Here is a 21,326-nt window from a genome sequence, read left to right on the forward strand (position 1 = left end):
AGGTCATTTCTCGGTGGTCTAATCGTATTGTGCCAAGATTTAAAAACTGCAAACACACTTCCAGCCCTAAAGTCCATCAGCTGAGACTTTATAGGGTCTTAGGGCGCAACTGAGGCAATCCATTTATTTCAAGCTTTAACCACAAATGAATTCCAGGGTGAGAAACATATCTGTGGGTGTACTTGGATTTTTTTCAACGCACCTACGTATTTTGCTGTTTAATTGTCTGAGTGTCTTATAGTTTGTGGTTCAACTGGCTGCTATGAAGCTTGTACAGTGATAGTTATGTGTACCTTCTATATGTATCTAAAAATGTATACTATATTTAGTCATTTCAACAGCGTCTTCATGAAAGTCAATGATGGTGAGTGTGGACCTATGAAGAGGGTGATTATAGATAAGCCAACAACGGTCTTGACGTGCAATACCTACAAGAGTCCTCATAAAACATCTTAACTCAACTCTCTAACCCAGGAGTGACCTCCTAGAACCCAGCAGTGGACCGTTTCACCTGTTTCACCTGCTCCTACATGCCTGGTCCAACACATGTAGAAAAAGCATCTTGTACCAGTTTCCTCATCAAAAGGCCTCATTAGTACGTTTGACTGTATTGTCTGTAAAGTAGGGGTGGATTCAGGTACTGGGACATCAGATAAAATTGGATATTTAACCCCCAAATTCCCAGGCCTATTATTTCCTAAAGCTTTCATTCATGAACAGAATGTCACAAATAACTAGTACACATTTCATGATATACTGCCCAACAATATCAGTCCCATAATAACTAATATACTGTCCTATAATATCTAACACAGTCCCACAATAAATAAAACACTGTCCTATAATACTTAACCATGTCCCAATATAACTAATACACTGCCCTATAATATCTAACACAGTCCCAATATAACTAATACACTGCCCTATAATATCTAACACAGTCCCAATATAACTAATGCACTGTTCAGTAATACTTAGCCTTGTCCTGATATAACTAATATACTGTCCTATAATATATAACATTGTCCCAATATAATTAATGTACTGTCACATGACTAACCTTCTGCCCTATATTATACTAACACAATACCTTATAATATCTCACACACTATTCTATATTACCTAACACACTGTCACATAACACACATTGTCTAACACACTACTTCACAGAACCTAACACACCATTCCACATTACTTAACACACTGTCCCACAGTACCTAACACACCATTCCACATTACTTAACACACTGTCCCACAGAACCTAACACTCTATTCCTCATTACTTAACACACTGTCCCACAGTACCTAACACACCATTCCACATTACTTAACACACTGTCCCACAGAACCTAACACACTATTCCATATTACTTAACACACTGTCCCACAGAACCTAACACACTATTCCACATTACTTAACACACTGTCCCACAGAACCTAACACACTATTCCACATTACTTAACACACTGTCCCACAGTACCTAACAAACCATTCCACATTACTTAACACACTGTCCCACAGAACCTAACACTCTATTCCTCATTACTTAACACACTGTCCCACAGTACCTAACACACCATTCCACATTACTTAACACACTGTCCCACAGAACCTAACACACTATTCCTCATTACTTAACACACTGTCCCACAGAACCTAACACACTATTCCTTATTACTTAACACACTGTCCCACAGGACCTAACACACTATTCCTCATTACTTAACACACTGTCCCACAAGACCTAACACACTATTCCTCATTACTTAACACACTGTTCTGCAGTATTTAACACACTATCCTACAGCACTTAACACACTATTTTACACTGCCCAACACATTATAGTGCCTAAACGCTGCGTGTCTTAAATATCAGATTTGAGAGTCAGAAGTTCACACTGGTCCTGTAGGAGCGAGACAGCAGATCTGTCACTGAGTGATGCTGCAGACTTGGTGGATGTTCTCACACCGCGCGCATTACTCCCGTTCTTCGAGTCCCAGGCTGCTCCAGAACTCTTGCAGAGGGAGTCCCACAAGACTATTCCTCATTACTTAACACACTGTCCTATAAAGCTTAACACACTATTCCTTATTACTTAACACACTGTCCTATAAAGCTTAACACACTATTCCTCGTTACTTAACACACTGTCCTATAAAGCTTAACACACTATTCCTTATTACTTAACACACTGTCCTATAAAGCTTAACACACTATTCCTCATTACTTAACACACTGTCCTATAAAGCTTAACACACTATTCCTTATTACTTAACACACTGTCCTATAAAGCTTAACACACTATTCCTCGTTACTTAACACACTGTCCTATAAAGCTTAACACACTATTCCTTATTACTTAACACACTGTCCTATAAAGCTTAACACACTATTCCTCGTTACTTAACACACTGTCCTATAAAGCTTAACACACTATTCCTTATTACTTAACACACTGTCCTATAAAGCTTAACACACTATTCCTCGTTACTTAACACACTGTCCTATAAAGCTTAACACACTATTCCTTATTACTTAACACACTGTCCTATAAAGCTTAACACACTATTCCTCGTTACTTAACACACTGTCCTATAAAGCTTAACACACTATTCCTTATTACTTAACACACTGTCCTATAAAGCTTAACACACTATTCCTCGTTACTTAACACACTGTCCTATAAAGCTTAACACACTATTCCTTATTACTTAACACACTGTCCTATAAAGCTTAACACACTATTCCTCATTACTTAACACACTGTCACATAACACACTATTTTACATTGTCTAACACACTGTCCCACAGGACCTAACACACTATTCCTCATTACTTAACACACTGTCCCACAGGACCTAACACACTATTCCTCATTACTTAACACACTGTCCCACAGAACCTAACACACTATTCCACATTACTTAACACACTGTCCCACAAGACCTAACACACTATTCCTTATTACTTAACACACTGTCCTAAAGTACCTAACACACAATTCCACATTACTTAACACACTGTCCCACAGGACCTAACACACTATTCCACATTACTTAACACACTGTCCCACAAGACCTAACACACTATTCCTTATTACTTAACACACTGTCCTAAAGTACCTAACACACAATTCCACATTACTTAACACACTGTCCCACAGGACCTAACACACTATTCCTCATTACTTAACACACTGTCCCACAGAACCTAACACACTATTCCTCATTACTTATCAAACTGTCCCACAGAACCTAACACTCTATTCCTCATTACTTAACACACTGTCCCACAGGACCTAACACACTATTCCACATTACTTAACACACTGTCCCACAAGACCTAACACACTATTCCTTATTACTTAACACACTGTCCTAAAGTACCTAACACACTATTCCTCATTACTTAACACACTGTCCCACAGAACCTAACACACTATTCCTTATTACTTAACACACTGTCCTAAAGTACCTAACACACTATTCCACATTACTTAACACACTGTCCCACAGGACCTAACACACTATTCCACATTACTTAACACACTGTCCCACAGGACCTAACACACTATTCCTCATTACTTAACACACTGTCCCACAGGACCTAACACACTATTCCACATTACTTAACACACTGTCCCACAGGACCTAACACACTATTCCACATTACTTAACACACTGTCCCACAGGACCTAACACACTATTCCTCATTACTTAACACACTGTCCCACAGGACCTAACACTCTATTCCTCATTACTTAACACACTGTTCTGCAGTATTTAACACACTATCCTACAGCACTTAACACACTATTTTACACTGCCCAACACATTATAGTGCCTAAACGCTGCGTGTCTTCTGATACCCGACAATACCTGAAAAATCATCTTAAATATCAGATTTGAGAGTCAGAAGTTCACACTGGTCCTGTAGGAGCGAGACAGCAGATCTGTCACTGAGTGATGCTGCAGACTTGGTGGATGTTCTCACACCGCGCGCATTACTCCCGTTCTTCGAGTCCCAGGCTGCTCCAGAACTCTTGCAGAGGGAGCAGACGGGCTCTTCTACAGGGAGCTGCTCCAGCGCAAACTCTCCCGCCTCTCCGCTCTCTCTCTCTCTCTCTCTCTCTCTCTCTCTCTCTCTCTCACACACACACGCACGCACGCAGACACCCCCCCCCCCCACACACACACACACCGGGCCGGAGCGCGCGAGCCCCAACACACCCTCTACCGGAGAGCGAACTAACGGCTTTCAGGCTTCAGGCTCCTCCTGGAAGTCTGTCAGACCGGAGCCGCGCTGAAGTACGGAAAGACAGAGAGAGCGAGGGCGCGCGCGAAAGAGAGAGAGAGAGAGAGAGAGAGAGACATAGACCGCGCGCGCGCGCGTGCGTGAGGGAGGTAGATCGAGAGAGAGAGCGTGCGCGCACGAGACTGAAGAAACATCTCCAAAAGTACCGCCGACCGCTGGCATTTGAACAGAACTCGATTCGGCGTTGGCGGAGCTCCTCAGCGGGGCTAACGGTCACCCACCCGCCAAGAAATGGACAAAGTTTTAACTTGCCTCTTCACCGCCGTGAGCCTCCTGGTGTCGGCGAGAGGACAGGTGTACAAAGGTAAGACTGCTCTCACTCAGCCTCCGTGCTTTTCACCGGGAAGCTGCGAGCTTCATCGCAGCGCGCGACGAGAGTTGAGATCCGTAAAGGTTATAACTAACTTAGCCAGCGCGCGACCCCAGAAACGACTCGGGAACTTGACTCGGGTGGTGTCGGATCATCCGCACGGGTTTACTGAGCTGTGAACGGTAAAGACCACGAGTTTGGACTCTTACCGTTAACGTCCCTCAGAAACGAGTCGACAACTTGACTCGGCCCCTTGGTTAAACGATACTAAGTGATTCGTGATGAAGACAGTTTACACAGCTGCTTAATTTAATTGTATTTAATTCAGCTTTAAACGCGAAACTGGGAGTTGAGACTCTGTTACTAACTAGATAACTAGATAACTAGATAACTAACTAACTTCCCTCAGAAATGAGCCGGTCTACAGCCTGACTCGCCGTGCTGACTGAACGGTGAGTGATGAGTGAAGGCAGCTCTACACAGACTGCTTCAGCTGTAACCCTTAAACTGTTGAGGTAGCGACCTCAGGAACGAGTCCAGAACTTGACTCACTTCCTTGGTGTTAAACGACACACGCTTGATAATTAGCTGTAGCTACATCTACACAGCTTTTACTGAGTTAGACTAGCTAGCTTTCTGAACGTGAACCCGTTGACTTTATCCTGGCAGACGTGGAGAATTGGGTCTCCAAACTTAGTTCGGTAAGAAGTTGTGGAAGTCTGTTTGGACACTAGCACGATAATTATCCCTCACTTATATCGTTCCTATTACTTGGCTATTTAGCCTTATCTTGGCTACATGTTTACTCCCTCAGTACCTACGTTCAGACTTCCAAGCTCTGTAAATAAAAGCTCTAGTGGGACCATAAAAACCTGTACCCAGTGGCTGTGGACATGGTGATTCAGTAAATTACAAGGTCCCAGCAGTGCTGTGGACCTATTTATAAATGTGACCACGTTGGGTTGTGAAATGAAGCGGTTTTTTTCTGAGAGCACTTGGACTGCTGCTGCTGCTGCTGCTGCTGTGGGTTCAATACCCAGGCGACACTCCTCTAGCCCAGGGGTTCCCAACCCTCCTGCCCTGCTCATTTTAGTGTTTACCATGCTCCCTATACCCCTGATCCAAGTAATTAGCTAATTAACAAGCTCTTCCTTCTCTTCCTGAGTTGAAGGTGGTGTGTTGGAGCAGAAAACTGAACTGCACACAAATGTGCAGGGCAGGTGGTTCTCCAGGACCAGGTTTGAGAACCACTGCTTTACACACATGTTACATTTCATATTGCAGCCAAGCCTTTAGTGATGAAGGAGTATCTAAAGTTTTGACCATATGGACATTAGTGAACACTGTTCTGTCTTTCAGTGAATTGCCCTTGTTTTTGTCTGAAGTCGTTTGTTCAGCATGTCAGCGTAAACAGAAAGGTTCTGTAAATAGAAAGCTATCTAGACCGTTCTCCACATTTTTTCACTTCATAACACATCACATAAGCTTTATTGATTTGTGTCTGACTAATTAAATATATCAGTGCCCTTCTGTGTGCATTGAGCCATTGATTAACATATTGATTAATTAATGGTTGAGAGCAGCCTGCTTGCCAGTCAGACCCAAAGGCAGATCACTGTTGTTGTAGTTTTTTTTTTTTTTTAAGCTTTCAAGCAAACGTGCATTCCAAATTTGTACAGCCTCGTCTGCGCTCCCACAGCCCTGCTTTTGCGGAAGGGTTGTGATTAACAAGTGGCACTTGACATTCACACTTCATCACAGCTCAATGCTCATTATGGTTATGAACCGAAATTGTTCTACAACACAGAAGAGCTAAACCAAATGGACGTCCTCTACGCGCGGTCAACATCTTTAACAGTTTGCTCATACTCCTTTCCCTCTCATGAATAGAAGCCTGTGCTTGGAATGAATGAGATGAACAAGCCCTGTTTTGTTTGACTGCTCCCCAGTGCCTCAAAAGACCTCTTCTTCATAGGTTGTAGGTTACAACATGGGATGTCCGAAACAAACCCTCTCTGGCTGATGCACTGTATCTGTACATGGGTCATGAGCCATGGGAAGAACTGATTAATGAGGTTTGCAATCACAGTAGCTTCCATTTAGCCTGCAATGCCACTAAAGGTCCTTTTCTAGGTCTTAAAAGGGGTCATTTTTAGCTGTCTGGGCAATGGATTTTTCTCTGTATGTGTATTAGAGGGCATTATGTACATGCTGATCAATAGGTGCATGCCTAGCAAATGTTTGCTCAGCCGCAGGGAACCCTGAATGGCTCCTGTTTCAGGGTGTTAGCAGCACTGTCAGTTTCTGAGGGGATGTAGGTTAAACATTACGGCCCTCAGGAGAAATATTTCAGTTGTGAAGTGTTAATTTGGTGTGCCTTCTCAGTGATTTTGATATTGTGAGTTGATATAGCTGGTCTATGATCAAAACTAGTCTTGAGTTTGCAAATGTTTGCATCAAGGCATTTAAAATAAGAATGCTGTGCACTGTTTTAAAACTTTGCTGGAGAAGAGTGTGTGTTTTCTGGACTTTTGAGGTCTGCATGAGAGCATAAGGTACCGTGAATCAGCTCTGATATCCTGTGGTGGTTTAATAGCGCCTCATGTGTGTCAGTTCCATTGTTGACCTGGAGGGGGCAGCATGGCTTACTTATTATCGCTGTAGAGGCTTCTATCAGTGTGCAGATCAGAAATCATCAAACTTTTCATTGTAAACTGTAGAAGACTTTGCTTTTTGTCCAGTAGACCATTCATACTGTAGATCTTTAACTGACCATGTCATGAGAAGGTCCATTGTTAAAGCTGGAGTAGGTGCACAGATGTGTCGAGGCCTAATTCAGAAATGTAGGTACTGTCTTTGTAAGGTGTACACAGCAAAGATATGATGTCATAACTAATGTGTTTTCTAGGTGAATCTGCACATAAAGGTGGCCTCCCAAGTCAGTTCAGAGAGTAATAACACATGCTACACACTCACTACACATAATACAATTACATTGATTTTTACACCTTAGCAGAAATTAGGTCTACACCACAGCAGGTTTCATGTGAGAAGCTCATAGTCGATCACTTCTTCTGTTATTAGGAGACTTTAGTGTTAATCTTAACACTTTTGTCCGATCAATGCCAAGCAAGTCACAACACATCATAATTTCCAGTCATTTTTTGCTTGTGTTACAGTGAGTGGATTTTATGCAAACTTTCACCTGTACCTCATATCTGCCTGAACTTAATGACTTGCTTACTGGAAGAAAGACAGTGCAGGCATCAGTGCGTTTAGACCTGATTACTCTTCTGATCAATCCAATATCAATATCAATTAAAATCTGAATAGTGCTGTACTAATGCTTCAGTACAGTATTGAATTTCGAATCTAAATACTGAACAGTAACGCTGATTTCGGTTTGCCTGTTGTGCACATTTCACACAGTTTCATGAAAAAGGTGCTGTGGCTCTAATAGATGTGTTAACTGCTTAGAGAGCGTTTTGCAGGAATGTGTTAAGTCTGTTGAGAAAACCTAGAATTGTGAGGCTTGCCTGAATGCTCTCCAGTTCCCCAAGCTCACAGCAGAGAGAAAGCCCTAGCCTTCACTGACTGACAGCTGCAGGTATCAGAGTGGAGGTCATTGGTTTAAAATGCTGTTAATAAAACTGCCTTGCTTGTAATTACTGCCTTGAGACATGTCACAGCAAACAAAGTCAAATACTGATAAAAGAAGATAGATTAGCAATAGTAGATTAGTAAAAAATAAACAGTCTTGCAAACTGTTGAGGTGTTACAAGAGAGTGGCATAAGTAGAGATTGGACAGCTCCGTCTGTGTGGGTGTGTTTGTGAGTATATGTGTGTATGAGTGGGTTAGCGTGTTTGTGTGTATGTGTGGTACACGGAGAGCTGAAAACAGGATGTTGTGATGCCCAGGTCTGTTTTTTTTGCCCTGGCAGGTTCCCCTTTGGCCTGCAGAAAACAACAGCAGGTGTAACTCACTTATACCCAGCATACGAGCAGTCGAAAACAACCCTGTTAACCTTTGTTTACTTGCAAGCACATGTTTACTCTTTAGCGATTATACTGACGCTGGAGTCCAAGACTGTATGTTTGTTGCAGCCACTCTAAAAAAGCAGTGAGTGTGAGATGGCAGATCTATGCACCATATATCCAAATGTTTGTGAACACCCCTTCTAAAAAATGCATTCAGCTGCTTTAAGTTGCACCCACTGTTGACACAGATGTGCAGATGCGCGCACACAGAGCTAGTAGACCCTGTAGAGAAGTACTGCCAATAGAATAGGACTCTCTGGTGCGGATAAACCATCCAGTCGTTAACAAGAGGGGTATAAAGCTCCCCAGCATTGAGCTGTGGAGCAGTTGAATTGTGTTCTCTGGAATAATGGTGCTCCATTCACTACTTGAGGAGTTGAGGATGAGGTGGGGTGGTGATGCAACATCCCATCTTTACTAACGCTCTTATTGCTTAATGCAGTCAAATTCTCACAGCAATGCTTCAGCATCTAGTAAAAAGCTTTCCCTGCACGGTAGAGAATTACTCCAATAAAAGCAGGATACCCTGTTTTGATACCCTTGATTTTGGAAGGTACAATAAATTATTAGGTGTCCCGATACTTTTGTCCATATAGCATATTTTTGAATACATTAGCAATGGTTTAGTCTGGGTCTGCATGATGCAAATTGAAATCCATACGACAGTCATTTCACAAAATAACACTATTTAAGAACAACAAACAGTGAAGTGTCAGTTGTTTTGGAGCCATGCATGGGGTGTAGAATGCATTATTTAACAGAATGCACCATAATATGTTTATTGTGTACCATCATGCAGTGTGATGTACCACATTTCTTTCTGTTAATATGTTTTCATAGTTTAAAAAATAATGCATTTTGGGTGCTGAAAAAAACACAGCATGTCATCTATTGCATGGTATTGGATGGTGTGTTTCACACATACTGTGAAAAGTGCTCTTGCAGTATATCAGCAAGCTCTAGTTCAGCTGTCTATAAAAATCTATATTCCTTATCAGTACAAAACCCATTTTGAGTTTGTGGCCCGAAAAAGTCAGAAACTGTGCTAAAACACCCTGTAGCAATGCGGCCATACAGCAGCCAGGTGGTCGTGTATGCAAAGACTTCAGCTGCTGCTTTTTTTTCTCTGTGCTTGCTGTGTTTGCCCTGCCTTGGTTTGTGCTGAGGGTCTGAATAGCGATGCCGTCCTGCTTGACCAGAGCTCAAAGTCAGCACTGCTCCGCTTATTTGAAGTGAATTCCGCTGCCTGGCAGGAAAAGATAAACAGCTCTTCATTTAAAGCTGCCCAATATTTGAATGCTAGTGTTTTTCCACCTCTCTCCCTCTCTTTCTCTCTATCTGTCTCTGTCCCTGTCTCTGTCTCTCTCCTCCAACACCCCCCACTCCCCCAACCACACTCATAGAGGGCTTTTGTCTTAGCTGGCTCGGCAGTAATGGGGGACACAGCGTAAAGGTATGATGAAGAGAGCCCTCTTTCTTTGAGCCAGTGGAGAATGAAATTAAATATCTGTGTGGCTCTCTAAGATGACTTCAGCAAACGCTACAACAGCAAAATAATAATAATAACAATAAAAAAATGCTCCCTTCGATGATTGATGATGGTATAAAGCAGGAAGGCAGTTAATACGGAGCACTTTGTCTCACATTGTTGTTGCAGACAGCGCAATGCATTGATGTTCTGTAGGGATATTTAGCTTGCCTCCCATTGCCTGGGTCGTACAGTTTGTTTATTTATTTATTTATTTATTTTTTGAGTGAATCTTTGTCCTAGAACACAAAGTTTCTTCTTTAGCTCTGCAGAAACTTACCGCAGTGTCTAGGGCTTGTCAGTTATCAGTTAGTTGCCGATTTTTCTCAGGCCAACAGTAATCTGAAATCTTTCTAATTGTGTGTGTTTGGTTGTGTGTGTATGTGCGTGTGGAGGCTCATTGAGAGGCCTCATCTCCCACTTGGTGCTGAAGGCACACACTGATGCAACTGGCAACATAATGCCACCTCGCCAAGCCTGGCACAGAATTTTATTAGCATGCTGATCAAATTAAATTTTCTTTTAATTGGAGATGAACGAGCGCTTGAAGGGATCGACTCACGAGCTCGAGCTCACCCAGACGTCGCAAAACATTAAATTGTACATGCACATTGGCTTGATATGATGTGAAAGAGTCAAGAGAGAAAAAGGGTGCGTAGTGTCACTGATAAGAAGCACCACTCTCTTACACGCTTTTACTCCCTGCTTTTTGTGCCTGTGGTCACCTACATAACCAAGAAGTATGGCTACTGAGCAAGGCCCTTAACCTTTCTGCTCCAGGGTGTCGTAACAAGGCTTATCCTGCGCTCTGAACCTGGTTTTCTAAGCTGGGATATTCAAAGAGAAGAAATTCATTATACTGTACAAGTATGAATCACAATATTTCAAATTAGTTTCACACTAGCCTCAACCTCCTGTTTAATACTGATTTAAAACCAGAAAAGATGCATAGCACTCCAACTGCTGTTTGTGCAGTAGTTTGGTAAATAGGTCTTAACCAGCTGTAATTCAAAAGTGAAGATGTTGTTAAAAGATGTTGTTAAAAAAATCGTTATGCACCACATATTGCTCTGCGTACATTCGCAATATATTACAGTGTATTGAATTGTAACACTGGTATCATGCTACATAGCCTACACTATCGCTATTCTAAATACAGAGCCATACTCAGAATCATCATAATCATAAACTTTTAGACATTACTGTTGCATTCTAATCAATGTCCATAAGGTGCTCTGCATCGAATAGCAGCATGCAAATGTCTGGGGACTATACTATCAAACAGGACAGAATTCAGAGACAAGAGACAGACACAATGAAACAGAGAGAACTAGAAAGGGGGCGACACAGAGAGACGGATGTGTGGCTGTAATGTTTGCAGGGTGATGTAGGCACGTGGTAATTGGCCTTGAGATGTGACTGTGTGGAAGACTGCTGGACAAACAGATACACCCTAATTATCCTCAGCCCCTTGTTCAAATGAAGAGGACAAACACTAATGAATCTCTCACACACAGACACAGAGCTTGCCTAATGAAGAGAGAGAGAGAAGAGAAAGAGAGAGAGAGAGAGAGGAGAGAGAGAGAGAGAGGAGAGAGAGAGTGGGTGGGAGAAAGCAGAAAAAACACAGATGTTAGTGTTCAGTAAGATTAAATAAATGAGAAGAGTGTTCGAGTGGAAGATGAAGATATGTAGAAGGCAGGGAGGAGACGAGTTAGGGGTATTGGAGAGAGAATGACTGAGGACGGCAGAGAAAGAGAGAAACACAGAGATGGCAAAGTGTTTATTGTTTCACATGAGAATTTCCGCTGTCTGTACAAAACAGAGAGAGAAAGAGCGAGAGAGAGGTTTGCAAGCGGCACTCATGTAATTTGTATTGTGCTCTCACCACCATATCAACAGAAAAGCAAGATATAAGATTAAAAAAGAAATGGTGAGAGAGATAAACAACTTGTTATGCTGTGGATCATGTGTTTACAGAAGCTGCTGTGGCGGAGAGTAGGGGTCCACACGCTCCAGGGAAATAACGCTAATGAAGGCACGCGGGGTCTCTGTTGAGGCTGATGATGAGCTGGGAGTGGGGGTTGTGGAGGGTAGGGCAAACTAAACTAGTCTGTCTCTGAGAGTGGCCCCTGACCCTGCGTTCCCTGCTCCAATGGGCATCCGGTGGCTGCTCCCACGCTAACGGGTTGTGCACTTGTGATCAAATTGATTGGGCATTCGTGCTCTCCTTTTGGGAGGAAGGTGCAAAAGCTCTGGAATGGAATGTATTATTTGTCCAGCATCGTTATTTTTCCTCGCCTTTTTATTTTTTTCATTCCAGTCATTACAGCTTTTTCATCCAGGCTTGTTAATGAGCGCGGCTATGGCGGGGGTTGCCATATAATTGAAACAGCGTCCACCCAGCCGCATGGCGATGAGGATGGTGCAAGCTTCTGCAGCGCTCTGTGAGTGCCGACACGCCACTAGCGCGCATAAAAGATTGAGAGAAAGTTGGAAGATAAGCATGGAGGAGTGCTGCCGTTTAAAGAGTGACCTCCACTGGGCACGCGACCATTCATATCTCGCCAACTTTAAGAAATCGCTTCTTTCTGCCAACAAACTGTCTCCTCTTTCTCTCTTATCCACACTCCTCCCTCTATATAACCTCCTTAACTAGCTGTCTCTCTCTCTGTGTCCCTCACTTCATCACTCATTCTCTCCCAGTCCCTCTCTTTCGCTAGCTCTCCTAGCCTCTTTTCCCGTCTGTCTTTCTCAAACTCATATCTCTTTATCTGTTGGGCCACCCTGTCTTCCTCTCTCTCCCACTTATTCTTTTTCTCTTGTTCCTTCTTTCCTTCTCACATTATTTCTCGGTGTCTTTCTGTCTTTCACCCGCTCTTCTTCTCTTTCCTTTTCACTCGGCTGATCTCTCCCTTTTATCTTGCTGTCTGCCTCTCTCGCTGTCTCTCTCTTTCAGTCTTTTGCTAGCTCTTTTTCTCTCTCTCTCTGATCCCGTTCACACCCGCATGGTATTAATGCGCATCTAAGGTGGTCCAATCTTAAATGATTGCCAAATCGCAAAGCTGTTCATACCTGGCATTTTAAATGCATCTTCTTTAACTGCTTGTGATTGGATTTCTCACATAATTTCCACTGGAGGAGAGGCATGATGCACATTAATGCTGTCACTCTCCAGCTGCTTCTGTTTTGACACAGAAATGGCAATTTTTAGTTAGTTACTTTAGTTGTTGTTGTTATTGTAGTGTGCTCTGCTTACTTGTGTGGATAGTGGATGGTGTGGTCTCGCAGTTAATATGTATTTTCTGTCTGGGGCAGTAACATGGTTGGTGTGGTGCTTTGCTGTCGGGGACGCGTCACACTACAAGAAAAATGTGGTTTGAGTGATCGGATTACAGTGTGTCCTCGAGAGGCGTTGTATACTGTTCACACAGGTACTTTGTGCTGACCACTTATGATCGGATCACCCAGGACGCATGTTAATGCCAGGTGTAAACAGGGCCTTACTTTCTGTCTGTCTGTTTCTCTCTCTTTCTGTCTCTCTCTGTTTCAGTCTTTTGCTAGCTCTTTTGCTTGCTCTGTCCTTCTCACTTGCTCGATCTCTCCCTTTTACCTTGCTGTCTTTATTTCTCTCTTCTTCACTTGTTCCTCCCTGTACGAAGATAGATTACTTCGGATGCTCATTCCCTAACCTTTTCCTCGCTAGATAATATTTCACTCCTAATCATCGTACTGTAGTCAGCTTTGGCTGCAGGTGAGGACAGGCCTCTCCAGCCCCCCCCTTCTCCCTGCCTTGTTCGCTTTATGAACATAACCACAGGCCAAATCTTCCATTAGTGTCAGAGTGCATCTGCGTTAGTCACATTAGCGCTTGTCTCCTGGTCATTAATGCATTAGAGCCTGCGCGAGTAGGTCACATTAACGTTAGCCTTTCCCCTCCCTCTGGCCCTTGCGCACTTGTTTGTGTGGCGTGTGCGTATGTGTGTGTATTGATGAGGTTTCCTGTCAATAATGAGACAGTGGGAATTAGGTCACCAGTAGTGTGTTTTTGATGAAGTTCTCCATGACCAAACTGAGGTAGCTGCTCACTGAAGTAGTGATACTTTCAGTATCTTATTAATCCCTATTTTACAATCCACATCTTCATCCCTGATATGAACAGTGCCATTATCATGCGCCTGGTCTTGTTGGACTGTTGTAGCTACTGCCGTAAAGTTGTAAAGGAATTGTTTGTCTTGCAGGCTTCCAGAAACGAAGGGGAGAACATGAGTGTGGTCTGCCTTGTTACAGTACAGAGAAATCTCTCTTTCTGCTATCCACTATGTAATAGCCATCAAACGGTGGCACGTCTGCTTGCAATCGCCTGGCTAAGGAGCATCCGGAGGGAGGAATTACTCTGATAGTCCGTCTGATACAGTAAACAAGCACAATGCTCCTGAGAGCAAGTGCTCTCTCCAGCTCTCAGACGTGGGCTCTCTCTCGTATTATCTATTGCCGTCTTTCTTTCTCTTCGCCTCACTTATTTTTGCTGGCTCACACTTGCCCCTCGCTCTCTGTCTATTCAGTCTAGTTCGGGGTGCATTACTGACACGACAGATACAGTGTAGTGCTCTTTTATTGGCACAGTGAAGGTTACAGAGTTTCTTAGCTTTAAAAAATAAATACAAAACAACTTGTGAAATTAATGTTGTTCTGCTCTCTTTCTCTTTCTATCTCTGGATCTGATGCCCCCCTCTGTTTTTGTCGTCAGCCTCCAAGCAGTATGAAGCCGAGCCATGGAATTTTTAAAGTGTAGGAGGCTGTGTGTGAGTGTGCGTGTGTGTGAGTGTGCGTGTGTGTGTGTGTGTGGTTTGAGACAGAGTGTTGCTAATTGGAATGTTGTTCAGTGGGACGTCTTGTTTGTATGATAGGGTGTGATAAGAGTGAAGGAGTAATAGTTATGTTGGCTCTCTGTTAAGATGAGAATGAGTTGAAGAGCTATCTCTCTGTGTTCTTGTGTGTGTGTGCTTGTGTGTGTGTGTGTGTGTGTGTGTGTGTGTGGAGTCACAATGCTGTTCTCTGCACAAATTTTGGTGAAGGCAGAGTGAATGACCTCTTTATCAGCCAAACCTGCCTGGAATCTATTAACCACAGCACCTGCAGAACCCTGTGCACTGCTGCGTCTCAGTCTACCTCTCTCTCTCTCTCTCTCTCTCTCTCTCACCTTATCTGTCTGTCTCTCTCAAATCAAACAGAATCAAATCAGTAAACACATCTTTAGCATGATGGTCAAAGAATACAGCAAATGATGAAAATTATATCGATAAGTTAGACTGATGTCAGACACATACACTAAATGAACAAAAGAAATGGGACACCTATTCATTCACATTTATAATCAAGAGTATTAAAAAGCACTTTATCCTGCTTTTGTTGGAGTAACTGTCTCCGCTGTCCTTGGAGGGCTTTCTGTTAGATGGTAAATATTGCTGTGAGGATTTGATTGCGACAAGAGCATTAGTGAGGTCAGGATGTTGAATGATCACCACCCCACCTTATCCGCAATTCCCCAACTCATCCCAGTGTTTTGGATGGAGCACCATCATTCTAGAGATAACAGTTCCACTGCTCTACAGCTCAGTAATGGGGTTATACTAGAGCTGGGCAATATGACAATATTTTATCGCATTGTGATAATTTGTCTTATTGTGATACACAATATGCTTTTGTATGCATATAGATGATACGATCAGTGCTTAAATAACACCGATCAGCTGCATGTTTTATTACAAACAGTGTAATTAGTCTGGTTGAACTAGATAAAGTGCAGCAGAGTGTTTGGATGGTAGTTTTTAAAAATCCATCCATATGTTGAATACCCAGTAAGTGCGGGTGTAGATGTTGACATTGTCTGTATTGCTTGTGCCTCAGGCTATGGCTTGGTAAATATCTAGCTATTTTCTTTTCTTTGGTCTGTGGACACTCTTATTCTGTTTTATTTTGTTCTATCATGTTTTATTCCTCATCGCCCTTTTTTGTCTCATACCATACTCAGTCATTCACAGTGTGCTCCAACACATGGGAAGAGTCTCTTACCCTGGATGAAGTGCCACTTTTAACGCACATGCTCACCCTTATCAGGATTAATGCTTAAAGTGAGCCCTGTACTCCGGCATCTTTAAAGAAATCTAACCACAGATCCCCACTGCCCTATTACAAGCTTAAAACATCCACAGCTGCCTGGACCAGTGTCAAAGACAAACTGAAGCACACAGGCAAAAACAATAAGCAGAGAGGAAAAAAAAGACGATGCAACGTTTGAAGCCCCCCTCGAGTCTGTAATCACAGTGTGCTTGCCACTTCAGAAATTACAGGGCTGAGGAATCGCAAGGCTGAGGCCCAAAGCTTACAATCCTGCACCGCCTGCATCAGAAACAAGCTCAAAGCTCATGTTTTGGGTGTAATTCGCGTGGCGATAAACAAGACGGCCGCAAATCTGACACGGTAATAAGAACGGTAATAACAGCTTGCGGCAACGCTGAGCCAGAGGAGAGCTCTACTGAACGGAGGAGAGTAATTAAGTCCAGTAGCGTGCACAGTCCAAATGTTACAGCGAACACTGCATTAGGGTTACTGGAAGCATGTATTTGAGATTAGAAGAAATGTTCAGCTTATGGCTACAATACCACAATTAACTTTTAATTAGGGGAAAGAGTATGTGTATATAGCGATGTTCTGCCCATATGGGGCTTGTTGGTTTAGAACTGGAAGCACACTGGGTGTGTAATGATACACATATTTTCAAGTTCACCCTTCAAGGTATAAGTACATCATGTAGCACACAGACTGGTTTGGTTCAGATAAATCATAGTTTATAAAGATATGTTTTTCAGTGCCTGTCATGCTACCCTCTATCAAAACAAGCACCACCAGTGCTGGAAAGTGTGATGTCATTTATTAATATTATGATGAATGTCAATATGTTTTTAGAACTCTTCTAATGAATACATTCAGCTACTTTAAGTTGCACCCATTGCAGACACAGATGTGCAAGTGCACACACACAGAGGTTGTCTAGTCCCTGTAGAGAAGTACTGCCAATAGAATAGGAATCTCTGGAGCAGATAAACATCAACCTATTGCCTATGCCAGCCATGGGCTAGAGGGGTATAAAGCCCCCAGCATTGAGCTGTGGAGCAGTGGAACTGTGTTCTCTGGGATAATGGTGCTCCATACAATATTTTTGGGATCAGTTGGAGTTGAGGTAAGATGGGGATCATCCAACATCCTGACCACATTGATGCTCTTGTCGCTGAATGCAGTCAAATCCTCAGAGCAATGCTCCAAAATATAGTTACCTGGACAGTAGCAACCGTTACTCCAACAAAAGCAGGGTAAACTTTTTTATACCCTTGATTTCAGAAAAAAACAATGAACAAGCAAGTGTCCCAATACTGTATAGTGTATCTTTGCTCTGTGTATTTTGCTATTTTCTGTAATACAACAGATCCAACAAACCTGCCAATTAATAAGCAGCACCCTGAGGGTGTGAGAACATTAGTATGGAAGTGATTTTTATCTTTTAGAGGTTTAGCTTAAATCTCTGGCTAGGTCCACGTTGAGTAGAATGTCGGGGTGGGTAGGATGACCCCTCCATTCTCCCAAAATTCATAGCGATGCTAGCCATCACAGGCATGTGTTAGCTGACATTAGGAAATTTACAGTAAGTGTTCTCCTATAAGCACATTGAGCTGTCTACCAACATTGCATTAGTGGCAGTTTAAAAAGACATGCATGCTAGCTGTCACTATCCCAGTGTTGGTCACATTGTGTGATATCAGAAAACCAAGTCAAGTGAGTAGGAATTGGCAAATTGGCTATATTCAGCTCAAATTCAGCTGAAGATTTTACATTTGCGGTACCAAGTGTTCTGTATTGTGCCTTAGTGTACTGAAACGAGGAAGCACAAGGAAGCACAAGTCCAGACACACGGATGACTTCAGCTGAACATTGAGACCTACCAGTTGGTGGGGTTCTCTCCGTGCCTGTCTCTTTTTCTCTTTTGTCTCTCTTCCTCTGCCTCCTTTGTCTTTTCTCCTGTCTTTTCTTTCACTCTCACTCTCTCTGTCTCTCTTTTCTGTCTCCCCTTCTCTTAGACCAGGCAGCATCATACAGGCTGCAGCCCAGGCAGGAACCGACATAATGAATTATTCAGACTGCCTCCTTTTTGCATTGTACCTGCGACAAATATTTAACGGAGTGAACTCTGCCATAACTCACACATACATAATGCACACAAATATGCCTCCACACAGAGGCATGAAGCTGAATGCAGGCATGTATCCAGGCACCCTATTGCTAACTGTCCTCTTCTCTCACTTCGTCTCCTTATTTTGGGGCACCCGTAATTAGTTTTCCGATGATGATATGGAGTAGTGTGTGTGGATGTGTGTGAGTATGTAGAGGGTAGAAATATCTTATTGAATCTGTGCTATGGCTATGCGACTGGCCATGGCTGAATTTCAGCATGTTTTTGGATCAATCTGCTTTAGTTCTTTTATTTTATGTAGTGTAAAAACAACTAATTAAATATATAAAATAATGTAATTTAATGCTAAATATCTTTAATGTTAAATATCAATTTGTGCTGTCTAAATACTGGTGAGTCTGTCTGTGTAGTCTCTCTCCCCTTTGTTCTCTCTCTCCGTTTTATTTAAATCCTTAATAACAGCCTCTCCTGGTGAGATCACCCCCTCTTTTCCTTTATGTTCTCTGTCATCTGTCCCACTCATCCAGCCAGCACCTTCAGAACAAGCTGACAGCAGATTTGCACCATTCCAGCGCAGGCCTGTCCCACCCCCTCTCTGCCAGCAAAGGATCCCTAGAGCCCCATGCCCAGCCATTCCCCCAACACACACCACTCATACTGCGACCATTGATTGCCTTCTCCACTTCTATTATTATTTTCAGCAAATGGCCTGGCCTGGTTAGTGTGATTATATAAATATTGAATGATGGGGAAGAGCATGGTAATGTGCTTTTGGTGCCTGGAGGTTCTTTTTGTGTGCGGTGTATGTGTGTGGTGAAGACCTGGTGGGTTTTTTGCAGGCTTTTATAGCATTATGTGTCTGATCTATCAGAGTGTAAGTCCATGAAGAAGCAGGAAGGCTGTTTTTTGCTGAGGAAGGCAAAAAAAGCTAATCTCCACTGCATATGGCTGTGAATATCGGCCTATTTACGGAGGCCCCATACCATACATAATGCTGTTTTTGGGGCTCGGACTGCTCAAAAGGAAGGCAGGGATGGGACGTTTATTTCTCATGAAGATAAAGCGCTTTATCTTGTGCTCTGGCCTATTTCTACTCTCCTTTTCACAGTCTCTCTCTCTCTCTCTCTCTCGCTCTCTCTCTCTCACACACACACACATGCCACATTCATACGCACATACACATAGAGAAGAATCACACCCAATGGGACTGCACAGAGGAAAGATATCCTTTTGTGTCACTTACACAAACCTCTAAAGCCGTTTTCGTTTCCCTCTGCCCATCTGTTTAAAGTCTCCTCCCGCTTACTTTCTTTTCACTCCTTTGCTTTTAAAAATCCTGCCTCGTCTCTCTGCATCATCTTTTCGGCTCGCCCTCAGACGCTTAGCTCAACATCTCCAGCGAGAGCCAAACACCGCTGGGAAACCAGTAAGACACTAAGGCTATCAGATTCTTTACATAGCCATTAGGCTCTTGACCCACAATGCACCCGTGCTTCTTCTTCCCCCCAAGCGTGCCATGACCTGCTGGGGGCTCGTCCTGACCTCTCAACCCCTGAGCTACTGAGAGAAAGAGAAAGATTCAGAAGGTTTGAGGAGGTGGGAGAGCTAAGAGAGCTAACCTGCAGAGGAGTTCACCTCATGGTCTCTGTCTCTGTTTCCTGCCTCTGGGCTGGAGTGGTCTTTGGATCTGGTAACTCCTTTCAGCTATACTGAGGAGAATAGAGTCAGAGAGATGTTGCAGAGAGAGTGAAAGCCGGAGAGAAAGAAAGTTTGTAGAGAAAGATGTAGGTTAGAGTTCAGCCAGTCAGGTTAGAGTTCAGGGAGAGAGAAAGGGAGAGTGCAGTCAGAAACCATCACCCAGTCAGAGGAAGGGTGAACAGTTCTGAATCTCTGTGCCAGAACTGAGGCAGATGGAGTTGTTGTTTTAATGTGCTGCTGCTTCTCCATGGTGCTCGGAATCTCACCCAAAATTCACCCAGCTCGTTAGTGTTCTGTCAATCCACTACTTTCTCAATCAGATCAAAAGAGAGGCAAATTAATGCACATATTATGCATGAGCGTTAATTATATCTTTGATGAAAACATGGGAGCTTGGCTTTATGCAGTGACAACCTGCATCAAGAGCAGAAATGCAGGTTAAATTAGTTTAGCCGTAATATGTGTGTTTTTCTCTGTTGAAGTGGCACGTTAATATAGAAATCCCCAAGTGTGGGGAGGTCGGCCTTGGCTTTGCACAAAGAATCGGCCTAGTCTCATTAAGGGAATATTAATATTTCCCATTATAACTCTGTCTCCTGATACTTTAAGTTCTTGAGTTGTGAGAAGGACGCTGGAATGCAGAGAAATAGTGATTAAATCTGAGAGAATGACATTTAAGTAAATATGCTAGAAGATCAATGGCTTAACATAGTATTCGGTTTTGAAGGTATTTTTAATGTGCTGTATATTGCATAACATGCAACGGATGCTAAAATAAATAAATGCTGCTAAAATAAGTGCTGTTGGAGCTAAGGATAAGCATAATGAAAGTAGCATCTTTATTTTTTCTGAGAAGTGATGAGCAGGCCCAAGAGAGAAATTTTCTCAGCCTAAGGACTCCCACGTACATCATCAGTTCGTGTCACAGCAGTATTCAGTTCTCTCTGAATTTCATCATTTTTTCATTTTTCATTGTTTATCACACCTTTAGCACGTGTTGCACAGACTACCACAAAAGAGCAGAGGGAGAAGCATTCAAATGCAGACAGTGCAAATCATTAGGTGCTTAACGGGCAGTAGAGGCCAGCACTGCCTCCCACTCTGAGCGGACTGGCTGCTCCTAAGTGGCAGCTCCTAAAACTTTCAGCTTGCACTTTATTTTGACATGGATCCATGTCACGACTACG

General features: G+C 42.9%; 1 protein-coding gene across 6 annotated transcripts in view; it reads left to right on the top strand.

The window, feature by feature from the left end:
- Window positions 1-4,202: 4,202 nt before the first annotated feature.
- The window catches only part of LOC140546207 (receptor-type tyrosine-protein phosphatase mu-like), a 220,226-nt gene continuing 203,102 nt past the window's right edge, over window positions 4,203-21,326 (top strand). For 5 of the 6 annotated variants that reach the window (XM_072669429.1, XM_072669431.1, XM_072669433.1 and 2 more), the window contains exon 1: window positions 4,203-4,620. In XM_072669429.1, the coding sequence (XP_072525530.1) occupies window positions 4,548-4,620 (73 nt within the window). In that variant the 5' untranslated portion in view covers window positions 4,203-4,547. The remainder of the gene's footprint in view (window positions 4,621-21,326) is intronic. The other variant, XM_072669434.1, reaches the window with a different exon arrangement.

Source organism: Salminus brasiliensis, chromosome 23, assembly GCF_030463535.1.
Source record: "Salminus brasiliensis chromosome 23, fSalBra1.hap2, whole genome shotgun sequence".
In the NCBI taxonomy this organism is placed as follows: Eukaryota; Metazoa; Chordata; class Actinopteri; order Characiformes; family Bryconidae; genus Salminus; species Salminus brasiliensis.